Here is a 20,163-nt window from a genome sequence, read left to right as displayed (position 1 = left end):
AGACCACTGTGGCTGAGAAGGAATTGAATAACTGGACCAGAAAGGTCCCCTTCTTATTTTAAGGAAGGCCCCACAGGGTAAAGGACCCAAAACCACAGAGCCTGATTGAAACCCATGGCTCTGGTGTATGGCCTCAGCCATAAAGGGCATCCCATCACCTCTCAAAGAGAACCTTGCTGATCTAGAGGTGGTTTCCCCCCCTCGGCGGGGGTGGAGTGCAGGCCATAGCGGAGGGAGGGGAGGAAGACAAAGTCAGCCTCTGACCTGTGCTGTGCCACCTCCAGGTCCTCCAGTGTGTCTGGGATCTCCATCTGGGCTAGCCACTTCTCCTTCTCCCCCATCCACAGCTCACAGGCGTCTGTCTCCCCGAACACCGTGTACAGGTCCAGGGCGTCCTGTAGCCTCTGCCGACGCAGGTCTGCCTGGGCCACCACCTGCTGGTAGAGCTCCCGGAGGGCCTGCAGCCGGTTGGTCACATCTGGGGAATCCCGAAACTCTTGGGGGAAGCCCTGGGCCTGCTGTTCCAGATGATCCATCACCCCGCGGCTCTCCTCCAGCTCCGCCAGGAAGTCCTTGTGCTTCTTCCCCAGGGCCCGCGTGGCCCCCTCATCCTGACCCACGTCTTCGCCTGAGAGCAGCCGGTGGGCGTCTTGCAGCCAGGCCTTCAGGTCGTCAGCATCACCCTGGAACTGGAAGAAGTTCTCAGCGTCCTGGAGGTTCTTCCTGCGAAAGGCAGCCAGCTCCTTCAGCTGGTCCCACTGGGCGGACACCTCCTTGATTCGGGCCTCAATCTGCGGGTGCCCAAACTGCTTACGTGCGACCATGCCCTCTGCCTCCTGGAAGATCTGCTCCAGGTGGGTGTCCAGCCCTCGGAGCTCATCCTCAAAGGCCTTGTGCTTGCGCTGTAAGATGAGCACGCTCGTCAGGTCTTTGCCATAGTCCAGGGAAGAGTAGATCTGCTCCTTCTCCTTGATCCAGCTCTCAGCCTCATCCATCTCCCAGAAGAACTTCCAGAGCCGCTTAGACTGCTCCAGCTGCGCCTTCCGCCCAGCTGCCATGTTGCTCAGCTCCTCAAAGCACTGCTCCAGGTGGCTGACCCGGTCCTGGATAACCTGGGGGTCACAAGGCTGGTATCCTGGGAGGAATGAAAGAAGGGAAGACAAAAGAGGTAAGGGCTTTGCTTGTGGGCAAGCTTCAGGTCAGTTGCCAGGCTAGAACCACATGATCTAGAACCTGCCATCCTACGGGGGCTTTGGGATTGCATATAGGGGGGCAGTTGCTCAGAGGGCAGGTCAGGTTCTTTATAATTCATTACCACTAACACTTCATGAATAAGTTGGGTCAGCTCTCAGGAGAAATGCACAACAAAAAATTATTTTTTTAAAAGGCCCAGACACCAGGGCGCCTCGGTGGCACAGCTGGTTAAGCATCCGACTCTTGGTTTCAGCTCAGGGTCGCGAGATTGAGCCCCATGTCAGGCTATGTGCTCTACACAAAGTCTGCTTAAAACTCTTTCCCTCTCCCTCTATTCCTCCTCTCTCCCTCTCTCTCAAATAAATAAATTAATCTTAAAATAAAATAAAAAGGCCCAGACACAAATTTCAAGATGACTCTTCAAGGAGGCAACAGGGTCTTTTATTTAAGACCCAAAGCTAGAGAGGCGCCTGGCTGGCTCAATTGGAAGAGTGTGGGACTCTTGATCTCCAGGTCATGAGTTTGAGCCCCATGTTGGGTGTAGAGATTACTTAAATAAATAAAACTTTATTTTTTAAAAAAAGTCCCAAAGCTAGAAACCTAAATTGTCTCTGTTGTATCTTGACCTAGCAGAGTGAATGAAAGGCAGATGATGTGTTATTGGTGCTTATAGACACCTTCTGAGTATAGATTACCCAAGCAGCTGCCTGGTCTCTGGAGAATTCTACTATCCTTCAAGCTTCTTTCTTGTACCATCAGTTGATGGGAGAAGTGGAATTCTAAAGCTAGGAGACTTATCCAAGCTGGGGTGCTAGAACGCTGAGCCAGAGGATGGAGAGACAGCTGCGGCCTCACCTTTCTCCTCAGTGAACTGCAGCGTAGCTGCGGTGATGGCCTTCACTTTGTCCCCTTGGATGGCGATGTCAGCCTCCATCAGCTTGTGCTTCTGTAGCAAGTCCTCGACCTCCAACAAGTGCTTCCCGAACTCAGCAGACAAGAGGTGAGCCTGGCAAAGAGGAAAGACCAGGTAGAGGGAACGAGGAGAGCTGAAGACATACCTGCTAGGAGAAGAGACCCCTCCAAAGGGAGTGTCCATCGTATCTGGGCCAGGGAGTCAGACGCAGCTGGAAAACGGTCGCTGCTCAGCATGGGAGCTATAGAGCAGGACTTCCTGCTGGGAGTGCCTTGCAGAGTAGGCATGGAACGTTTTTCAGAAGCTCAAGCCTCACACTCGATCTCCTGCATCTGTCTCAAGGTTTGGGGCCTGGGCATGTGCATTTTTAGAAAGCTCCGTGGTCGGTCTGCTGGGCATCTTCGATGAGACCCACTGCAGTAGAGGGAGAGGAGATTCAGATTTCTTGGTTGCCCCTGTGGCTGGGAGGTCTGGATTCTAACCAGACTCAAACTGTGATTACTCAGAGCCTGATTTTCCCGGCTCCTGATTCCTATCATGTCTAGGTCCTGTAGGTTGGCGCCTGTGCTACTGTGAACCTAAGATGTCTTGATCACCCGAAATACAGAGGACCCGGGCTGGTGACTTGTCTGGAGCAGAGGGAACCAAGCAGGTGGAGCAGCCAGGCACCGTACTGCCTCAGTATCTCCATTCTGGCTCAGGGTCGTGCTTGGCTGGGAGGCATCTAAGGAAGTGGAGCTAACGGCACCGCCTGCACCGAGGTGGGCCTGGGGGGGGGCGTGGGGGATGGGCAGCCTCCAGGGGCTCACCTTGATCTCGTCCATCCAGTCGATGCTGTGCAGCATGTCCTGGAAGAGTTTCTGCAGGGCCAGCGTCATCTCGAGCCTCTGGCGCCGGGACCTCAGCAGCTCCTGCAGGTAGCTCCACAGGCGCAGGATGTTGTCCTTGCGGGCAGTGATGCGCTTCTGGTCATGGTAATTCTCCTGTTCCAGCTCCTGGGCCAGGTCCTCCAGGGCCTTCACCCGCTCCTCGTAAGCGGCCGTGTCGGTCTCAATGGCCTCGTGCTTCTTTTTGGCGGCCTCCACGGCTGCCAGGTCATACCCAAAGTTATCCTGGCCCACAGGGAGAAAAGCGGGCCACTTAGTCAGGCCGCCCCGGCTAGTCCCCTTAAACACAGAGAAAGTGGTCCCTTCAGAACCACTGCTCGCTGGGAAAGCCCAGTCCCAAGGCCCGATCTGCTGTCTTTAAAAGCAGCTCATAATGTTATTCCTTGTGCCACACGTGTGGGTGCGCTGTGTGTGAATCACTCCCAGCGCCCTTCTGCGGCCTGCTGGTGCCCGCCACCCTGCCTGGGAGGGACCTGCCCGACTGTGGGCAGGAAGGTGCTGCTCCTCACTCAGGAGCCCCACAGCTGTAAAGAGAAGGCTCACCCCCACGCCATCGAGTCTGCATGCACACTCTCCAATCCTCGCAGAACACTGGCTTTGCCCCGCCTGGACATTTGAGTCCAAACTCTAAGTGGGAAGCAATAGATGCTCTTATGGAGCATCAGCCCCGGGGTCAATTTTTAGCTAGTGAAATCTGACGTGGCCCTAGAGGCCAGAATCCACGGAGAGTTCTTCCTCAAATGTGAATCCGAATCTACCCAGTCCTGGGCAGCAGGTCTGCAAGGCCTGTGGAGAGGCTTATCCTGCTGCCACCGAGAGACCAGCGGGGTCTGCAGCCCAGTTGCCTGCCAGGGGCTCTGAAAGGCTTCTGCCTCCTGCCATGCCCAGCGTATCTCCTACTACCTGAGCCACGAGGCGCTGGTTTTCATTGAGCCACGTCTCTCTCATGGCGGCCTTTCGGTCAAAGCGCCGGGCTACCTGCTCCAGCTTCTCTTGCCGAATGAGCTCATTTCTCAGGGCCAGCTCCCGCTGATACTCAGCCTCCTCCAGGCTTTCCCAGGCCTGTGGGGGGGGGGGGCAGAGGGGAATTCTTGGGGCACAGGGGAACGCCTGTGGGTTTGGGGGTTCCATCTCTTTCACCCAACACTGAGTGATTTCAGGAATCTAGGCAGAGCCTAAAGTTCAGTAAATCTTTTGGCTACCAAAGATTTGGGAAGCACTGGTCCTGACCACCCCCCCAGTTCCCTCCTCCCCTAAACCTGCCTTAGACTCTTGGCCTAATGTTACTTGTCTCTGTGGGTGTTCAGTACATTCTCACTGACTCAACGGCTACTTTCATTCTGTTAGAATGTCCGAGTGGTGCTAAGCCTCCAAATCTCTGAAATATCGGAAGGCATTTCCCTTCTGTCATAAGCAGTTAATATTCGTTCCATAGTCAGAAAAACTCAAGAATGTATAGAGACTAAGCTATAAAACTGGCTCCCAAAATGGACTCCGGGCATCTGAGCAAGGGGCTGAGCTAATGGACAGTGGCTGGCGTCAGACCTCTCAGAACTAGGTTCAGAGGGTACCCCCAAATAGCCAGCATGTGTAGTTAGTTAATACCACCACAGAAAGTGGCTTGGTTTAACCCTGTCCAGTAACCATTCCCTGCACCCTTGTCAGAAACTCAGCCAACCCGCTGGCTACGTATAATGGAAAACACTGCTGTACCCGGTTGATGTCAGACACTAGCTTCCCGTCGTGAGGGGTATACACTTTCTGATTGTTGGCTCTCATCCGGGACTGGATGGTAAAAAGTAGGACTTCCAGATTCCCCTTCTCCTGGAACCTGTTGTGAAAACAGAGGTAGGGAGATTAGTGTCGAGGTCCCCGTTGCCAAATTTTTTGCTAAAGTCAACATGGAACCCTGGCATCTTGGAGCTTGGATAGTGAAACATATTCTCCTTAAAAACAAAAAGTAAAGAGGATATCTAGGCCAACTTACCTGTTAAAACATCTATCATACTCACCAACTGTGATCTACTAGGGGTTGAGTCTTTAAAATACAAACCAGAAAAAACACAACAGCCACCACAGTGTTTGCTTATCATCTGCTTCCACAGGGGAATGGCTAACTGGAGTATTCTAGTCATTCCTGCAGATACCAAGAGTTTTACCAATTGACACAAAGAAAGCTCTTCCCTGTTCTGCGAATGACGAAGGCTCTGACTAGCTCTTCAGTCATTTTTTAGCGAGTGAGCCACTAGCGCCTTAGAAGTAGCATTATTCACGTAAGAACATATTGTATTAAAAGCAACTTTCACCTGAGTACTAATGAGCCAGCCCTCCAGACAAGTCCAACTTTCACCTGAGTACTAATGAGCCAGCCTTCCAGACAAGTCCTAAAGGCCCAAAAGGCCCACTGCCTCTGAGGGGAGAGGAAAGAGTGCGCTCCAGGAAGACAGCAGGTGTAGACGCGGACTGGCAGCAGGGCGACTGTCTAGAGCCCGGGGGCTCAGCTCAAGGGAACTGCATACTCTTACATTTCCGCACGGACACCAGTATCTACCTACTTCTTCATCCTCCATGTAGCAGCCAAAGATGGGCTGTCAACCAGGTCCCCACCCTGAGGCCAGCCTGACAGAGCTGACCACTCACAGTCGTTTAAAGAGGGCTGGGGCCCAGAGCACCATCTACTCGGCCAAGAGACCCAGAGCACCATCTACTCGGCCAAGCGATAGCACCCTTGTGGTGCTCGGCCTGAGAGAAGCCCAGGGGAGGTTATCTATACTGAATTTAGGACTTTAAAAGTGGGTTAGTGTCAAACTGAGTGTTGCTGGAGTGGTGGGGGATGGGAGGGATGGGGTGGCTGGGTGATAGACATTGGGTAGGGTATGTGCTATGGTGAGCGCTGTGAATTGTGCAAGACTGTTGAATCACAGATCTGTACCTCTGAAACAATGCAACATATGTTAAGAAAAAAGAAAAAGAAGAAGATGGCAGGAGGGGAAGAATGAAGGGGAGTAAGTCAGAGGGGGAGACGAACCATGAGAGACGATGGACTCTGAAAAACAAACTGAGGGTTCTAGAGGGGAGGAGGGTAGGGGGATGGGGTAGCCTGGTGATGGGTATTAAAGAGGGCACATTCTGCATGGAGCACTGGGTGTTATGCACAAACAATGAATCATGGAACACTACATCAAAAACTAATGATGTAATATATGGTGATTAACATAACAATAAAAAATTAAAAAAAAAAGTGGGTTAGTGTCAGGCCAGAAACGTGATACTTGTTTATAGTACATTCTAGACTCTGTGTCTCACCTTTCCCTGTTTGAGAGTCATGAATGAAGAGTGTGGGAGATGAGGGGGAGGAACAAGCCGAGGGTACCACCAATGAGCCAGAGATCTGTTTCAGAAGAGCTGGACAAGCTAAGGGCAGGTGAGCCGGAATGCCCCCTCTCTTTGCGTGTCCAAGCGTGCATGTTTGTACGGGTGCGTCTGTATGCGCACGCACACGCATGAGTATGGCCGTGCAGATGTGTGCGCACATGTGCACAGACCCTGCACACACTGGGGTGAAGCAGAGGCCCCGAGAGGTCCCCAAATGCTCTGCTGATGAGCAGTGACAGATGGGAGAGAAACAGGATGTACCTGATGATCCACAAGACCCCACACAGAGAGCTCTGGGACTGAGAATACAGAGGTCATTACCAGACGACAAACGCACAGCTCAGTGCACAGAGGAGAGAGAAACTTTCCAGTACTTTCTCTGGTTACTCATCAATGCCCCTTTCCTGCAGGCTGATGGCTTGGGAGCAGGAAAGCAAGGTGGGGGTGAAGGAGATGACAGATGTGAGGCTCTCTGGCCTCTAGGCTATACCTCCTGGATGTACTTCTCAAGGCCCAGTGCCTGGCTCTACCTTTGGCAGTCAGTATCCTAGCCACGGACGCCCAGCCTCCCAGAGCCCAGGCCCTTACTTAGGGGGCTTCTCCACGGTGCGGTAGGTGCTGAAGGCCTGTAGCTGCTGCTGGACGCCCGCCAGGGAGTTGGCAAACCTGCGGCTGTTCAGGACGGTGACAGTCTGCTCGATCCAGGTGAGCAGCTCTGAGGCCAGCCCACTGTACTTTTCAATCATCTTCTCGGTCTCAATGGCATGGTCAATGACCTAGGGAATCACTTTATTACTTATCCTTATCAGAAGAGCAATGACACCAATGAGGCCCCCGGTGGGGACCACAGTGAAGGCGGTCCCCCTCTCCAGTCCTGGAGTGTTCCATGGTGGGTTTGTTCCCTGAGCCCAAAAGCAGTGCTAAGGCAGGAGGAGTGGACTGGAAGTGGACTGGCAACATTAGCAGGGAGCTAGCTCTGCTAGGGTTCAGGGGCAGCTCCACCCTCCCCCTAAGCCTATAAAACACTGGTAAACTTGCTGTGCCAGGACATCAGCCACTAGAAGGGCCAAGGTCTTGTTTATTTTAAAATGCATTATTAGGAATCCAGGGCTTCTAGGCACTGCCTTTGCTAACCACCAGGCACACAAGGATGAATGAGAAATGGTCTCTATCCTTGGGGAGCTGTGGGCCAGCAGGGGAAAGGCATCCGGCAGGAGGGTCTGTACAGTGGGATGGGTTCCTGATACACCACGGAGTGAAGAGGCTCAGAACTACAACAGACCAATACATAAAAGCCCATCATATCCCGTGGAAATGTTCATGAGATGGGGAATAGGGGTGAGGACGTTGGTCAGGACAGACCATCAACTTGTTTTGGAATTTAGCTTGGGAGCCATTATGGCAGCGGCAGTGCTTGGTTTCAGAGGAAGTTGGTGGGGGGTGATCTGTCCCCCCCCCCCGCCCCCAACACACAGCTGGGGCCCAGACTCAGACCTCTCGGGATGGAAAAGGAGCGTCGCAGTGTGGCGAACAGGGAAACGAGGTGACACTCCGTGAAAGTACCTTGCCCACGCGCTTGCCTTCCACCGCGAGCACCTTCATCTTGGAGAAGTAGTGGTAAAATGCCACCACATAGGTAATGATGGATTTCTCATCAGGGTTTTCCGTGAAGACATCTGCAAGGGGAAGGAGTGCATGCTCAGGACCCAACTGGAAGCTGGAACGGTCAGGCTCAGAGGGTTTATCTCCCTGTTCCTCCTCCAGCACGAAATTCAACTCCAGGCACCGAGAGACAACCAGAGGGGTGAGAATGAAAGAGTGTTTGCGATTTTCGCAAGAGGATGAAATCCATATTTGGACCACAGAGGGAGTGAAAGGAGTGAAAAAGAAGAATCCAGAGACTACAAATGGGCCCCCGGTTGGGCCAGGTGAGGGTCAGGAACCGCCTTGGATCTGAAGAGCAGGCCCGGAGCAGAGCGCTGGCCCGTCGCTGTGTCTGCGACTGGCCCGGCACTGGGCCTAGACTCCTCTCAGTGTCCTGACAGTCTGGGGCTCCCTCTGGCAGGAACGTTACCTCCCTCACAGCAGCAAAGGGCTGGAGCAGGTGCAGCTCACCTTCGGGGTCGAGGAGCGGGATGATGCCCAACTGACGCTCAGCTACCTTGAATGCATGCTCTAGGTTGTGCCGCGCGTTCGAGTCCTTCAGCTTATCAAAGTCGATCAGGTCAGGCCTGGGGACAAGGCCAGACTGCTAAAAGGCGGTGGCCACAGCATTGCCCAACTACAGGGCAGCCCCGGCACGAAGCAAAGACAGTGGACAGACAGCTGGGCAGAAGTGAAAGGAGGAGAGAGAAAGCAGGGGAGGGGCAGCTGTGAGCACCAGAATGTGGGGAAGGGGCAGAGGGCATGCCCGGAATTTCAGGGAGGCAGGAAGCTGCGGGTGAGAGAAGGCTTGAATGGGGACCTCCACGTTGTGTGCGATGTACCCAAACAGCCCAGGGGCTCTGCCCTCAGCCCTGCCCACCCCGCTTACCGGTGCCTGTGTATCAGGGCATTAAAGGCCAGGCCGTCCTTCCAGCTGGAGGTAAAGTTGGTGACATTGACCTGGGGGTAACTGCAGCCAAGAGAAACATTAAGACCTAAGAAACAGATTATTCTGGGGTCCTCAAAAGTGTATGAACTGAAGGACCAATACACAGGAGAGAAATGGATCTGTCGTCCCTTCTTGAGCCCCTTCAGCAACAGACGAAGAGGTTCCTCCATAAGGTGGGCCCAAGAGACTCGCACACCCAACAGACACCACGGTCTGACCCAGGCAACTCTGGAAAGGAATCCCGAATTCCAGGCCTCCAAGAATCAGGTCCGGATACATTTTGCATCGGTTACGCCGAAGCTGCTATAGTTCTGGGTGATGGCATGTGTGTCCCTTGGCTGTGGCAGTACGTGGGGGAAGCAGGAGGGGAGCGGGGACCAGAGCAGCGAACGGGTTCCCAGGACATACCCTGCTGTCTTCATTTGACACCACAACAGTAGCGCATCCTTGGCAGAGCGCGTCTCACGACCTTCTTGAGTTTGCACGACAATGTCCTGAATCTAGGGGTGTGGGAACGAGAGAGGGAGAAACGAGATTTGCATCTGGCTCCGTGCCTTCCTGCTCTCCCTGGGAAGCTCCCTCCCTCTCTCTTCCTTCTTAGCCATCCATCTGCCTCGCCGGCCCTGCACCACCACCACAGTGCAAGGCCCTGGGTCCCCGTGGCCTGTTTCCCCGCCTTAGTCAGCTGTAACGGGCCAGGGATGGCCTCCTCGTGTCAGAGGAGACAGCCCTAACTTGATAACTAATGGGACAGTGAGAATAAACAAGATGCCCCAAATCCTCCTCTAAGGAACAATGCCCTGAAAGGGACAACATAAATATTGAAAGGTATTCTGTTTTGATTAGTAGCGCCTCTTTCCATTCTTCCCAATTCTGTGGGCACTACTGTTTCATTGTACACACCCGCAGAGTGAAATTGGATCCCCAGCACCCCTCGGATGAGAGCTTCCATCTGTGAGTTGTTTGCTATCTTCTTTCTCCTTGCTCTCCCTGCCCTCAGGACTTGATTCTTCTTCTTTTTTTTTTTTTTAAGATTTTATTTATTTATTTGTCAGAGAGAAAGGGAGAGAGAGACAGAGAAAGAGAGCACAAGCAAGGGAAGAGGCAGGCAGAGGGGGAAGCAGGCTCTCCACTCCACGTAGCGAAGAGCCCGATGCGGGGCCCGATCTCAGGACCCTGGGATCATGGCCCGAGCCGAAGGCAGCCGCCCAACCGACTGAGCCACTCAGGCGTCCCAGGACTAGATTTTTCCTGTCCCCAAGCCAGCAGGTGGAAGGCCCTGCTTTCCTTCCCTTGCACTTTCTAAATTCTCTTTACAAATAACGACCCTTGAATTTCAGGATGGGAAGAAAAAAGTTCCTGATTGAAAAACTTAATATAGATCTTCTGTATTGTTTTTGCAACTTCTGAATCAAACGATTTAAAAAAAAACCAAAAAGTTACATAGGTGGGGGGAAAGCGACAAAAGCAGATCTCCCGGCCAGACCTCACCCCAGCTACTAATTTCTATCTTCTCCCTCAAAAGACTACACTGCTAACTGAACAGCTCTCCCTGAGCTTCAGCAATTAGTCAGTGCAGAGGATGGTCACTTCTTCCTATAAATACTGCCCCATAGGACAGGTTTCTAGCCTCCCAGAACGTGCACAAATACACGTCATTCGCCTTCCTGACCCAGGGAGGCTCCCTCTGCTCCCTCAGGAACCCACCTGGAAGCGAAGGATGATGGTCCAGATGAGGCCCAGGACCAGGCGGTGGTTGCCATCCACGATGTCATGGGAGCCCATGTTTTCCAGGTGCACACGCTGCTCCTTGAGGAACTGTAGGGCCTTGTCCACATTCTCCAGGCAGTGGATGCGCATCTTCCCCTTTGTGGGCTTTGGCTGAGGGACGGCATTGACCCCATGGGCATGGAGGGACCTCACAGTCACCCCAGAGGTGACTGCAGCCTGGGTCAACTCCTGTCATCAGCATCCACCCTCACCCTCCCAGCCAATCTCCAACTCTCAGGTTCACTCCTTGACACTTTTCAATCCCATCCTTTCTGCAAAGTTCAGACGCTCCCCCTTTCTTGGGCACCCAGAGCTCTGTAATTGGGCTGCATTGGTATTATTCCTGGGTTGGAACAAAGACTTCTGAGGGGGTAATAAATGCCATTCAAAAGCACTGACACAACAAACAGTTGAGCACTTATTCTATGCCAGGCACAGTTCTAAGCGCTATTAACTGCCTGTGCTAAGAGTGGCTTTTTGTTTGCGGATCGACAACGCGGGCCATCCCACCATCCAAGCTCCTCCCTCCCCACCTCTGAATGGCCCCAGCCAAAACTTAAGGGGCCCACCACCGAGAAGTAACCACATCATGTGAAGGGTTCCCAATGGTAACTCTTTCTATAAGAGGCAGCAGCCTGGAGTTGAAAAAGTCAACGGAAGAACATGGTATGTTTTCACTCAAACCCCGAGGATCTTAGTACCTCATCAGGTACAGGTATCATTTATTACTTAGGGGAAACAAGGAAAAGAAGGTCCTGACTGATAGACCCAAGGTTATGATGGAAGTGACTGAGCAAAACTTGAACCTTAATCTGGTTCTCCCTCAGAGACACCATTACTGCCAGGTGGGTCACGATGGAGAGGGCCTATACTACATTTCCACTTGTAAGAGTGATAGGACACACAGGAAAATATCTCCCATGCTCTTCTCTTGGTTCCAAGAAGCGTGTCAATTTCTCCAGCTGGGTAACAGAATCCATCTTAGCCTGCGTGAGGAGGCTGAGGGCGGGTCCACTGCAGGCCAGCCACAGATGCCTTGCCCCCCAGTGGAGGAATCAAGAGCTCTGCATGGCTTCTGGGAGAAGCATGAAGAGGTGGGAATGGCCAAGAGGCAATACGTTCTGACAAGAGGTCAGAGAACTCAGTAAGCCACACGGACATCTCACATCAGTAAGTAATGAAACCTCCCAAAAGAAGAGGGAGAAACCTTGAAGGCCGTGAGAACTGGAAACATCCCCAGTCATGTCTATTCTAAAGAGGGGGCACAGCACCAGCCACAGGGTTCGGGGAAAGGGGCTTTTACCAGCATCTCTCCAGAGAGCACCTCCAGCAGCTTGATGAGCATCCGCCCATCCCGCAGGTCCTTGTAGAGGTCAGTGATGCGGCAGGGCACGCGAGCCAGATTCGAGTTCACCCATTTCGTGAAGGTCTTCTTCTGAACAACTTCCCGCTCATCTGAGTGGGGAGAAGAGTCTTGGGTGAGGTGCCCAAGGTTGGCAGTGTCAATGTGCAATGGGCTGAAGGATTTTCTCTTAATTCCAGGGTCCCCTGATCCTTGGCAGGGGAGGCAGATGTGTCTATCCCACTCCCGGTCTAGGAACATTTGTGATCAGGGTGTAGCCTTGGGCAACATGGGTCCATGTGCCATGACTGGGGCAATGAAGAGAGAACTTCCACCACCACATTCTATGCACAATGGCTATGCACCCCTCATGCAGCCACCTGTTTCCTGTGCCTGACAGAATGCTGTCCCACTGTAGCGGCAAGCTCGGATTTTAATGCAAGGTTCACCCATCTACCTATCCGACCAACATTCCCTCTGCCTAGGATGGTCTCTCTTGCCCTTCCCCTCTCCAGCCCCCTCCACCCAACTCCTATTTGTCTGACGGGAGTCAGTGCTTGTCCGAAAAGCTTTTCCTGACCTCTTGGCTAGGTTAGGCCTCCCCGTGTGTGCCCTCGTCCCTGCATATGCATTTCTTATTAAGATCTTGCTTCACATTCATAAGAGTTGAAAGCCCATCTCTCCTGCAAGAGTGTAGGTATCTCGAGCCCAGCGAAGTCTTGTCTGGTTCACTTCTATATCCCTAAGGCCCAGAGCCTGGTATACAGTGAGTGCTCCAGAGCTGTATTGTAGTCGATTGCACATTTATTCAGCTCCTGTTGGTGGCAGGCTTGGGCTAGGTCTGATAATTCATAAAAGTCAAACCAACTGCCTGCCCTCAAGGAGCTCCTGGTAGGCAGAGAAGAATGATGAGCAAGGCAAGGGGAATGTGTGATCCACACGAGGTTAGAGATAAGGGAGGCTTGGGTTGGGGGCTAGCCATTGCGTTATGCTGGATCTCTCACCCCCAGAATGGCAGAGGAAGGGTGAACTCTTGTTCTGTTGGCTTCAGTGAAGAGTTTGTGGCAAGAGGCTGCAGGCAGTCTGGTGCAGGAGCTGACCTGGCAGTGGGGCTGGGCCTCTGGCCACGGAGGATCCCTGGGGAGGGTGTGTGGGGGGTCGGGCACAGAGAGGGCAGACTCAGAGCAGCCCAGCCAGGAGGGATGCCAGCACCCTCGGAGCAGACTAAACGTCCGCTTGGCCGAGCCCAAACCGTGGCAGGGTTGGCTTGTTAAATTATTAAATATCTGATTGAACAACAACAAAAAGAGGAGCCCAGCAGCGTGGGCTCAAGGGTATAATTTTTCACGGTTCCTGAGGTACACAGCGTCCAATGCCTTCCTATTGCACTGCTATTTTGGTGTTAGGAACTCAGACATTTTATTCACTTCTTAATTCATTCAGCCAATGTTTACTGTATAATGGCGAGGTGCCAGGCTCTGGGGGGAGGTGAAACTCAAGGACAGGAAAGACAGCCCTCTCCTTGAGGCAGACACACTCTATTATAAAGAAGACGAGCCCTGGTGTCCCATATAAAGACTTCAATGGCAGCCGTCTAAATAAGACTTCCGCAAAGAGGAAAAATACCACTACTGACTCTCTAAGTCTCACATATAAAATTAAAATGTCAATCCACTCAACCGGGACCTCTGGGCAGAGTTTCAGGGGGAAAACTCTCCTTACTCTTTTGTTGGCAGCAAATTAAACCACTTTCCTGATTTCAAGGACTGTTCAGTAAAATGTAACTGAAGATTCAGTGATGCACTGGCATTTATTCTGGGGCATGTGTGGATTTAGCAGTCAGTCACAACTCCATGGTGCCTTCCCTAGAAACTAGATTTTAATACTTTATTTATTTATTTATTTATTTATTTATTTATTTGAGAGAGAGAGAGAATGAGATAGAGAGAGCATGAGAGGGGGGAGGGTCAGAGGGAGAAGCGGACTCCCTGCTCAGCAGGGAGCCCAATGCGGGACTTGGTCCCAGGACTCCAGGATCATGACCTGAGCCAAAGGCAGTCGCTTAACCAACTGAGCCACCCAGGCACCCTCGAAACTAGATCTGTTTAAAGAAGGCGCTAGCTCTTCCAACTGATTGTGGAGCTTTGACCAAAGGACTGAAAGTTTTAGCCCCTCTAGAGATCAGTGTATCAAAAACCTAAAGTGCTTTCTTCCTTTTGCCTTTTCCTGTTTTTAAGAATCCAAAAATTTCATTACACAGGTGCTGAAACCCTTTTATTTGTGCTTGACAAAGGGTAAGGAAGTGCTTTTAGCCGGGGATGTGGGATTTAATTCTTGGCTGCTGGGCTGGCACACAGATTTGTACTGATGTGTCCTAACTGACCCTTAGACCTCCCCAGTTTTCAACATACAAATGAAGCCTCCTAGACCCCAAAATGTTGGAGCCACAGTTTAGAGCTCAGGGAGGCAGCTTCCTGGCTGCCTTTTACCTGGAGGCTAGGGTGAAATTGCCCAGAATCACCAGGACCCTGAAACATTCTGCAGTGTAGAGACACGGGAAAGATTCTGAGAAGCTAATGATAAGCCTGAGGAGAGAAAAGGCCCAGGGGTGGGAATTAATTTCCATTAGCTGTTTGCTCTGGCTGTCCCACATCGGCATGCTCAGCACATTCACTCCTAGCATGGCCCAGGCGCTCATCGGGAGCCCTCCAAGTGCAGGAGAGGCGGGTGGTCCAGGGCCAGCTGGGGTGGGAACCCCAGTCGGGGCAGTGGCCATGCATGGGGCTTGCTATCCCCAGGGAACCTGGGCCAGCTTGCAGTGACCCTCTGTGGAACGGAGGCTCAGCAAGGTCCGGCTAGGGGTCAGACCTTATTCCGAGACTCCTAACCCTGCCAGTGCAGGAAAAGGGAGCAAATCCACCAGCATGGCTTGACTCAAAGCCAGAGCCTCAGAAAACCCTGGTGCTTCTGCTGCCTTCAAGCTTAGGGCATCTCCATTCCTGCCTGTTCTTCTCCCTCTTTCTTTCCTTCCCAGGCTGTGGCCATCCTCAGTCCTCCCCTAAATGTCAGGGCTTCTCCTAAAAAACTCACCCTCTTCTCTGAACAGCCAGCTAGAACTGTCTGGATATTGTGACTGGGTGATCTTTCTTTTACACTCTTTTTCAAAGGTTTGGTTTGAGGTCAAATAAACCCACAATACCAAAACTCAAATATTTATCCACTAGTAAGTGAGTTTATACATGCAAAGTGTTTAGAACAGTGCCTGGCACGCAGAAAGCTAGCCGTAAACGTGCTCATCACTGTTAACATCACTACTACTGCGATTACAACATGTAGGGTCCTGTCCTGGATGCTGTGCAGGGCACAAGGCAGGCTCCCTTTCCCCAAGGGGCTCATGATCTCGTCAAGGAAACAAGACAAAAACCCACGAGCAGTTAATTTTGCAACCACACAAGAGATAAAAGGCAGTTCATTTTAATAATACAAAAGCTGTCACAAGGTGATACTGGATTAATTACCAGATAAATGGTCATGGGCCAAAGAGGAAAGAGGTCATTTCTAATTGGAATAGTCAAGCAGTAGGCGGTGGGAGAGGGGGTGGTCTCACGAAGAAAACCACTTTGGACAAGCAGAGGAGGAGGGGAGCCAGGGAGGCAAGACGTTCCCAGACAGAGAGGCATGGAAGGATGGAACTTTTTCGGGGGCCGCTGGGTAGCTACAGGTAAGCCGGAAACATGTGGAAAATAGGTTTTTAGCTGAATATGGAAAGCCCGGAATGAAAGGCTAAGTTTAGATTTAATCCTAGAGGCAAAAGATACCACTGAACGGATGGCAGGATCTTTTTCTGAAATACTCGTTTATAAGGCCCTCAATGATAATTTAAAAAAACAGTGTTTCAGGGGTGCCTGGGTGGCTCAGTCGTTAAGCGTCTGCCTTTGGCTCAAGTCATGGTCCCAGGGTCCTGGGATCGAGCCCAGCATCGGGCTCCCTGCTCCGCGGGAAGCCTGCTTCTCCCTCTCCCACTCCCCCTGCTTGTGTTCCCTCTCTCACTGTCTCTCTCTCTGTCAAATAAATAAATAAAATCTTAAAAAAAACAAACCCCCAAAACAGTGTTTCAGCCTAAAAAGAAGTGTGTAAAACCTACATAAAGAAAACCTGAAAAGGCTCCTGAGGCATACAAAAGATTTGAACACGTGTGTAGAAAGGCACATCTGATTCTTGAATAGGAAAACTCAATATCACAAAGTTGTCAGTTTACCCTAAATTAATCTATATATTGAATATTATTTTAGCTATATTTAAATTATATAATTTGGGGAAAACTAGAGGAGCTATGAGAAATTCATTGGGAAAACAAAAACAGCTAGGAAAATTCCTAAAGAAGAGTAACAGACCTTCCCAAGTGCTTTTTCTATCAGATAAGTAAAGCACAGCATAAAGGTACAATGATAAAACTGTGTGCTACTAGAATATGAATAGACACATCAATGGAACAGAAATAGTTCCAAGCACAGATAGGCATTTGATATCTGATAGACATGGTACTTCAGATATAAAGGGGAAAGAAGGATTATTGGATAAAAGGTATGGACAAAACTAGATGCCATCCAGGAAAAATTAACTTAAATATATACCTCATGCTCCAGGATAATTTCATTTGGATAAAAACTGAAATGTAAAAATAAAACCATAAAAATACCAAAACAAATCATGGTTGAATGTATTTTTTTAATAATGCTGGTATATAGGACACAAAATTCAAAAGGCATAAAATAAAATATTGAAAAGTTCAACTACATTAAAAAAAACTTCAGGCAAAATTTCTGCTCCTCTTAATTAAAAAAAAAAAAAACTTGTGTGGGTTAGAATACTGTAAGCAAAGTCAAACAAATGACTAAAGATATTTGTAACTCACATCACAAAGAGCCAATTCACTTAGGATATAAGGAACATATACAAATTAATGAGGAAAAGGACCCACAATCCAATAGCAAAATGGACACATGTATATGAACAAAAAGTTAACAAAAAACTGTAAAATCTCTTAAATGTGTAGAAAATTGTCCCAGCTATTCATAGAAGTACAAATTAAAAGTATAAACATATATAAAAATTTTAATAAATGGTCCTTAGTCTGAGCACATTAATTATAAAAGACATTTTTGAGACAACTGGGAAAATTTGAATATTAAGTGGGTATTAGGTTATATTAGAGTTGATGTTAATTTTATTCAGTCTGCATTTTTTGCCAGCACATAGCTTTAAGCTAGGGGTAAAGCTAGGTGTAATAGTGGTATTATGGTTAGGTGGGAGATGTTCTTGTTTTTCAGAGGTACATATTAAAGTATTAGGGGTAAAATGTTGTGACAATCTTCAATCTACTTTAAAAACACTTCAACCCCCTAAATGGACAAGCAAATACGGCAAAAAGTGAACAGTTGTTAAGTCGAGGTGATGATTCATTATACTTTTATCTGTATTTTTTTGTATGTTTGAAATTTTTCATACTAAAAGCCAAAAAGTACAATGACAGTACATCAAGACACTTTCACTTATCGGGTGGGCACAGATGCAAAGTCTGATAAAATACAGTGTTTGGTTAAGGGTGTGGGGAAAGACAACATTCATATGTTGCTAGAGAAGGTATAAGAGACAATTTTGGCAAGAATGGTCAGAATTATATATTCAGTAATTCCACTTCTAGGAATATGTCCTACAGATAAACTCATATATTGGGAAATAATCAATATATAAGTTTATTCATTGCATTTTTAAAAAGAGACAAAGACTGGAAGCAATGAAAATGTTCACCAATAGGAGACTGGTTAAATTAAAACTGTATGTCCATACACTGGAATACTTAATTGCTATTAAAAAAATGAGGCTGTTTATGTATTAATATCAATAAAACAATCTTCAATATATCTTGGGTGAGGGGAAAGCACATTATAGAACAATGTATAGTAAAAAAAAAAAAGCTGGGAGAAATAATATAGACCATTTGGTAATATATGCATCAAATATTCCTGGAAAGTTACATGAGAAACTGATAACACTGGTTATGGGAAAAGAATTGGGTATCTGGGGGCGCCTGGGTGGCTCAGTTGGTTAAGCGACTGCCTTTGGCTCAGGTCATGATCCTGGAGTCACGGGATGGAGTCCCGCGTCGGGCTCCCTGCTCAGCAGGGAGTCTGCTTCTCCCTCTGACCCTCTTCCCTCTCGTGCTCTCTCTCTCTCAAATAAATAAATAAAATCTTTAAAAAAAAAAGAATTGGGTATCTGGGGGGACCAAGGTGGGAATAAAACTATTTTATGCATCTTTTGAGTGTTACCCACTGGATGTACATATTATTTATTCAATAGAAAAATACATTTTTCCTTTTTTTAAATATTTTGTTTATTTATTTGACAGTGAGAGAGGGAACACAAGCAGGGGGAGCGGGAGAGGGAGAAGCAGGCTTCCCGCGGAGCAGGGAGCCTGATGCTGGGCTCGATCCCAGGACCCTGGGACCATGACCTGAGCCAAAAGCAGATGCTTAACGACTGAGCCACCCAGGCGCCCCCATTTTTCCTTTTCTAAAGAAAATATTAAACTGTTTTTTTCTCCTCCTCTCTCCAAGATAGCCCAGTTGCCTTTTGTGTCTTGCCTCAGGACTTTTCACCAGACAAAAATCACAAGCATGGTTAGCCAGCTGAGCCACAAGAGAGGGGTAAGGGAGAGAGGGAGAAGGTTTACAAGGTGAGGAACACCCCCCCCCCCCCACCTCCTGAGAACAGAGCCCAGGAGGGAGAGTTTCCCTCTGCCTCCCTGACCACCACAGAGCTACTCTCTGAGGTCTGGCCCTCTGAATATCCCCAACGGTTGTTTTAAAGCACAGAGCTCTCCTCCTGGGGTCAAGGCTCTTTCCCTCTCTTGTGAGATAGCTTCTCTAGGCTTCCTCTCGGCTCTTCCTTCAACTTCCCTCCTCCCTTGGCCACAGCACATCTGTCACTGGCCCCACCTACTCCGGTACCTGCTTCACTTCCTGACATCACAGGCATCTGGCAAGTTTGTTATCGGAAGTCCCAGGTGGGGCTGTTTTAAAATAGAAGCTTTATTACACATTGGCTGTTCTTAAGTCAAATGGTAAGGTTGAAATATCTTATCTACCTTAATCACCCAGGTCTAGGGCCATCTAGTCATTCCTGCCATAGCTTCCTATAAAATTCCTTGAGTGCTTCATCTCTCTCCCTCTTTTGTCTGTTAAAAATCTGCTCTCAAGAATAGAGAATAGCAACCTAAATATTCAAAACAGGATTATCATGATCATTTTGGTACTTATAAAGATATTAATAGGTTGTAGAAGACCTTTCAGTGGCAAGAAAGGATATTAGAATACATTTTAAGGGAAAGTTCAGATTATAAAATTATATGCATAATATGACCCTGGTTTTGTAATTTTTAATATCCATTTAAAAATGAAAGCTTCAGCTGGATGTTGTTACAGCTGAGCGGTAAGACTGTGGGTGACTTTTCTTTTTGCTTGTCTATAGTTTCTAAAATTGCTGCAATGAACATGTATGTATTCCTTTCATAATAAGAAACAACAGATGTCATGGAGAAAAATAGGATATAAAGCTCATAAACCCTGAGGAATAAATGACTGATGAAAAGTTACAAAGGTTTTGTTTTTGTGTTTTTGAGGAAGCCTGCATTTTTGCCAGCACCCAGGCCTAAGGTATAGGTAAGGCTGGGTGGTCGGAAAGACAAGAGGGCGAGGAGGCCCCATGCGAGGCCCATGGACCACCAGCTTGGGCCTGAAGCCAATCATTTAACGTTGAGCCTTTTGTAGGTTTACAGCCTCAGAGTTCTCTCCTTCTCATGCCAGGAAGCCAAGAGCTTTGGGAACCTGAGTGAGTGATACTTGAACTCCCATGAACTTGTGACAAACCTCGAAGATACAGCTGGCAATCCTATAAAGCCTAGCGGAGGGGCAGATCCTCAGGGACACATCATAAATGATGTTGGTAGCACAAATTCCACCCTGTAGTTTAGTTTGGAGAGGAACTTTTCTTTCAGCCAACCAACTTTCATGACACTAGTATTGTG

General features: G+C 49.3%; 1 protein-coding gene across 6 annotated transcripts in view; it reads right to left on the bottom strand.

Moving 5' to 3' along the window:
• The window catches only part of SPTB (spectrin beta, erythrocytic), a 120,390-nt gene that overhangs the window by 37,234 nt on the left and 62,993 nt on the right, over positions 1-20,163 (bottom strand). For all 6 annotated transcript variants that reach the window (XR_003515540.2, XM_027568865.2, XM_027568864.2 and 3 more), the window contains 12 exons: positions 12,036-12,187; positions 10,670-10,843; positions 9,371-9,462; positions 8,903-8,983; positions 8,485-8,600; positions 7,933-8,045; positions 6,958-7,145; positions 4,708-4,825; positions 3,898-4,056; positions 2,917-3,219; positions 2,050-2,200; positions 265-1,135 (listed from right to left, as the gene is read on the bottom strand). Coding sequence is in view for 5 of the 6 variants with exons in the window: in XM_027568865.2 (XP_027424666.1) it covers positions 265-1,135; positions 2,050-2,200; positions 2,917-3,219; positions 3,898-4,056; positions 4,708-4,825; positions 6,958-7,145; positions 7,933-8,045; positions 8,485-8,600; positions 8,903-8,983; positions 9,371-9,462; positions 10,670-10,843; positions 12,036-12,187 (2,518 nt within the window). In the remaining variant the exon portion in view is untranslated. The remainder of the gene's footprint in view (positions 1-264; positions 1,136-2,049; positions 2,201-2,916; positions 3,220-3,897; positions 4,057-4,707; positions 4,826-6,957; positions 7,146-7,932; positions 8,046-8,484; positions 8,601-8,902; positions 8,984-9,370; positions 9,463-10,669; positions 10,844-12,035; positions 12,188-20,163) is intronic.

The sequence above is a fragment of the Zalophus californianus genome, chromosome 6, assembly GCF_009762305.2.
Source record: "Zalophus californianus isolate mZalCal1 chromosome 6, mZalCal1.pri.v2, whole genome shotgun sequence".
NCBI lineage: Eukaryota > Metazoa > Chordata > Mammalia > Carnivora > Otariidae > Zalophus > Zalophus californianus.
This window is presented reverse-complemented; position numbering and strand designations above follow the sequence as displayed.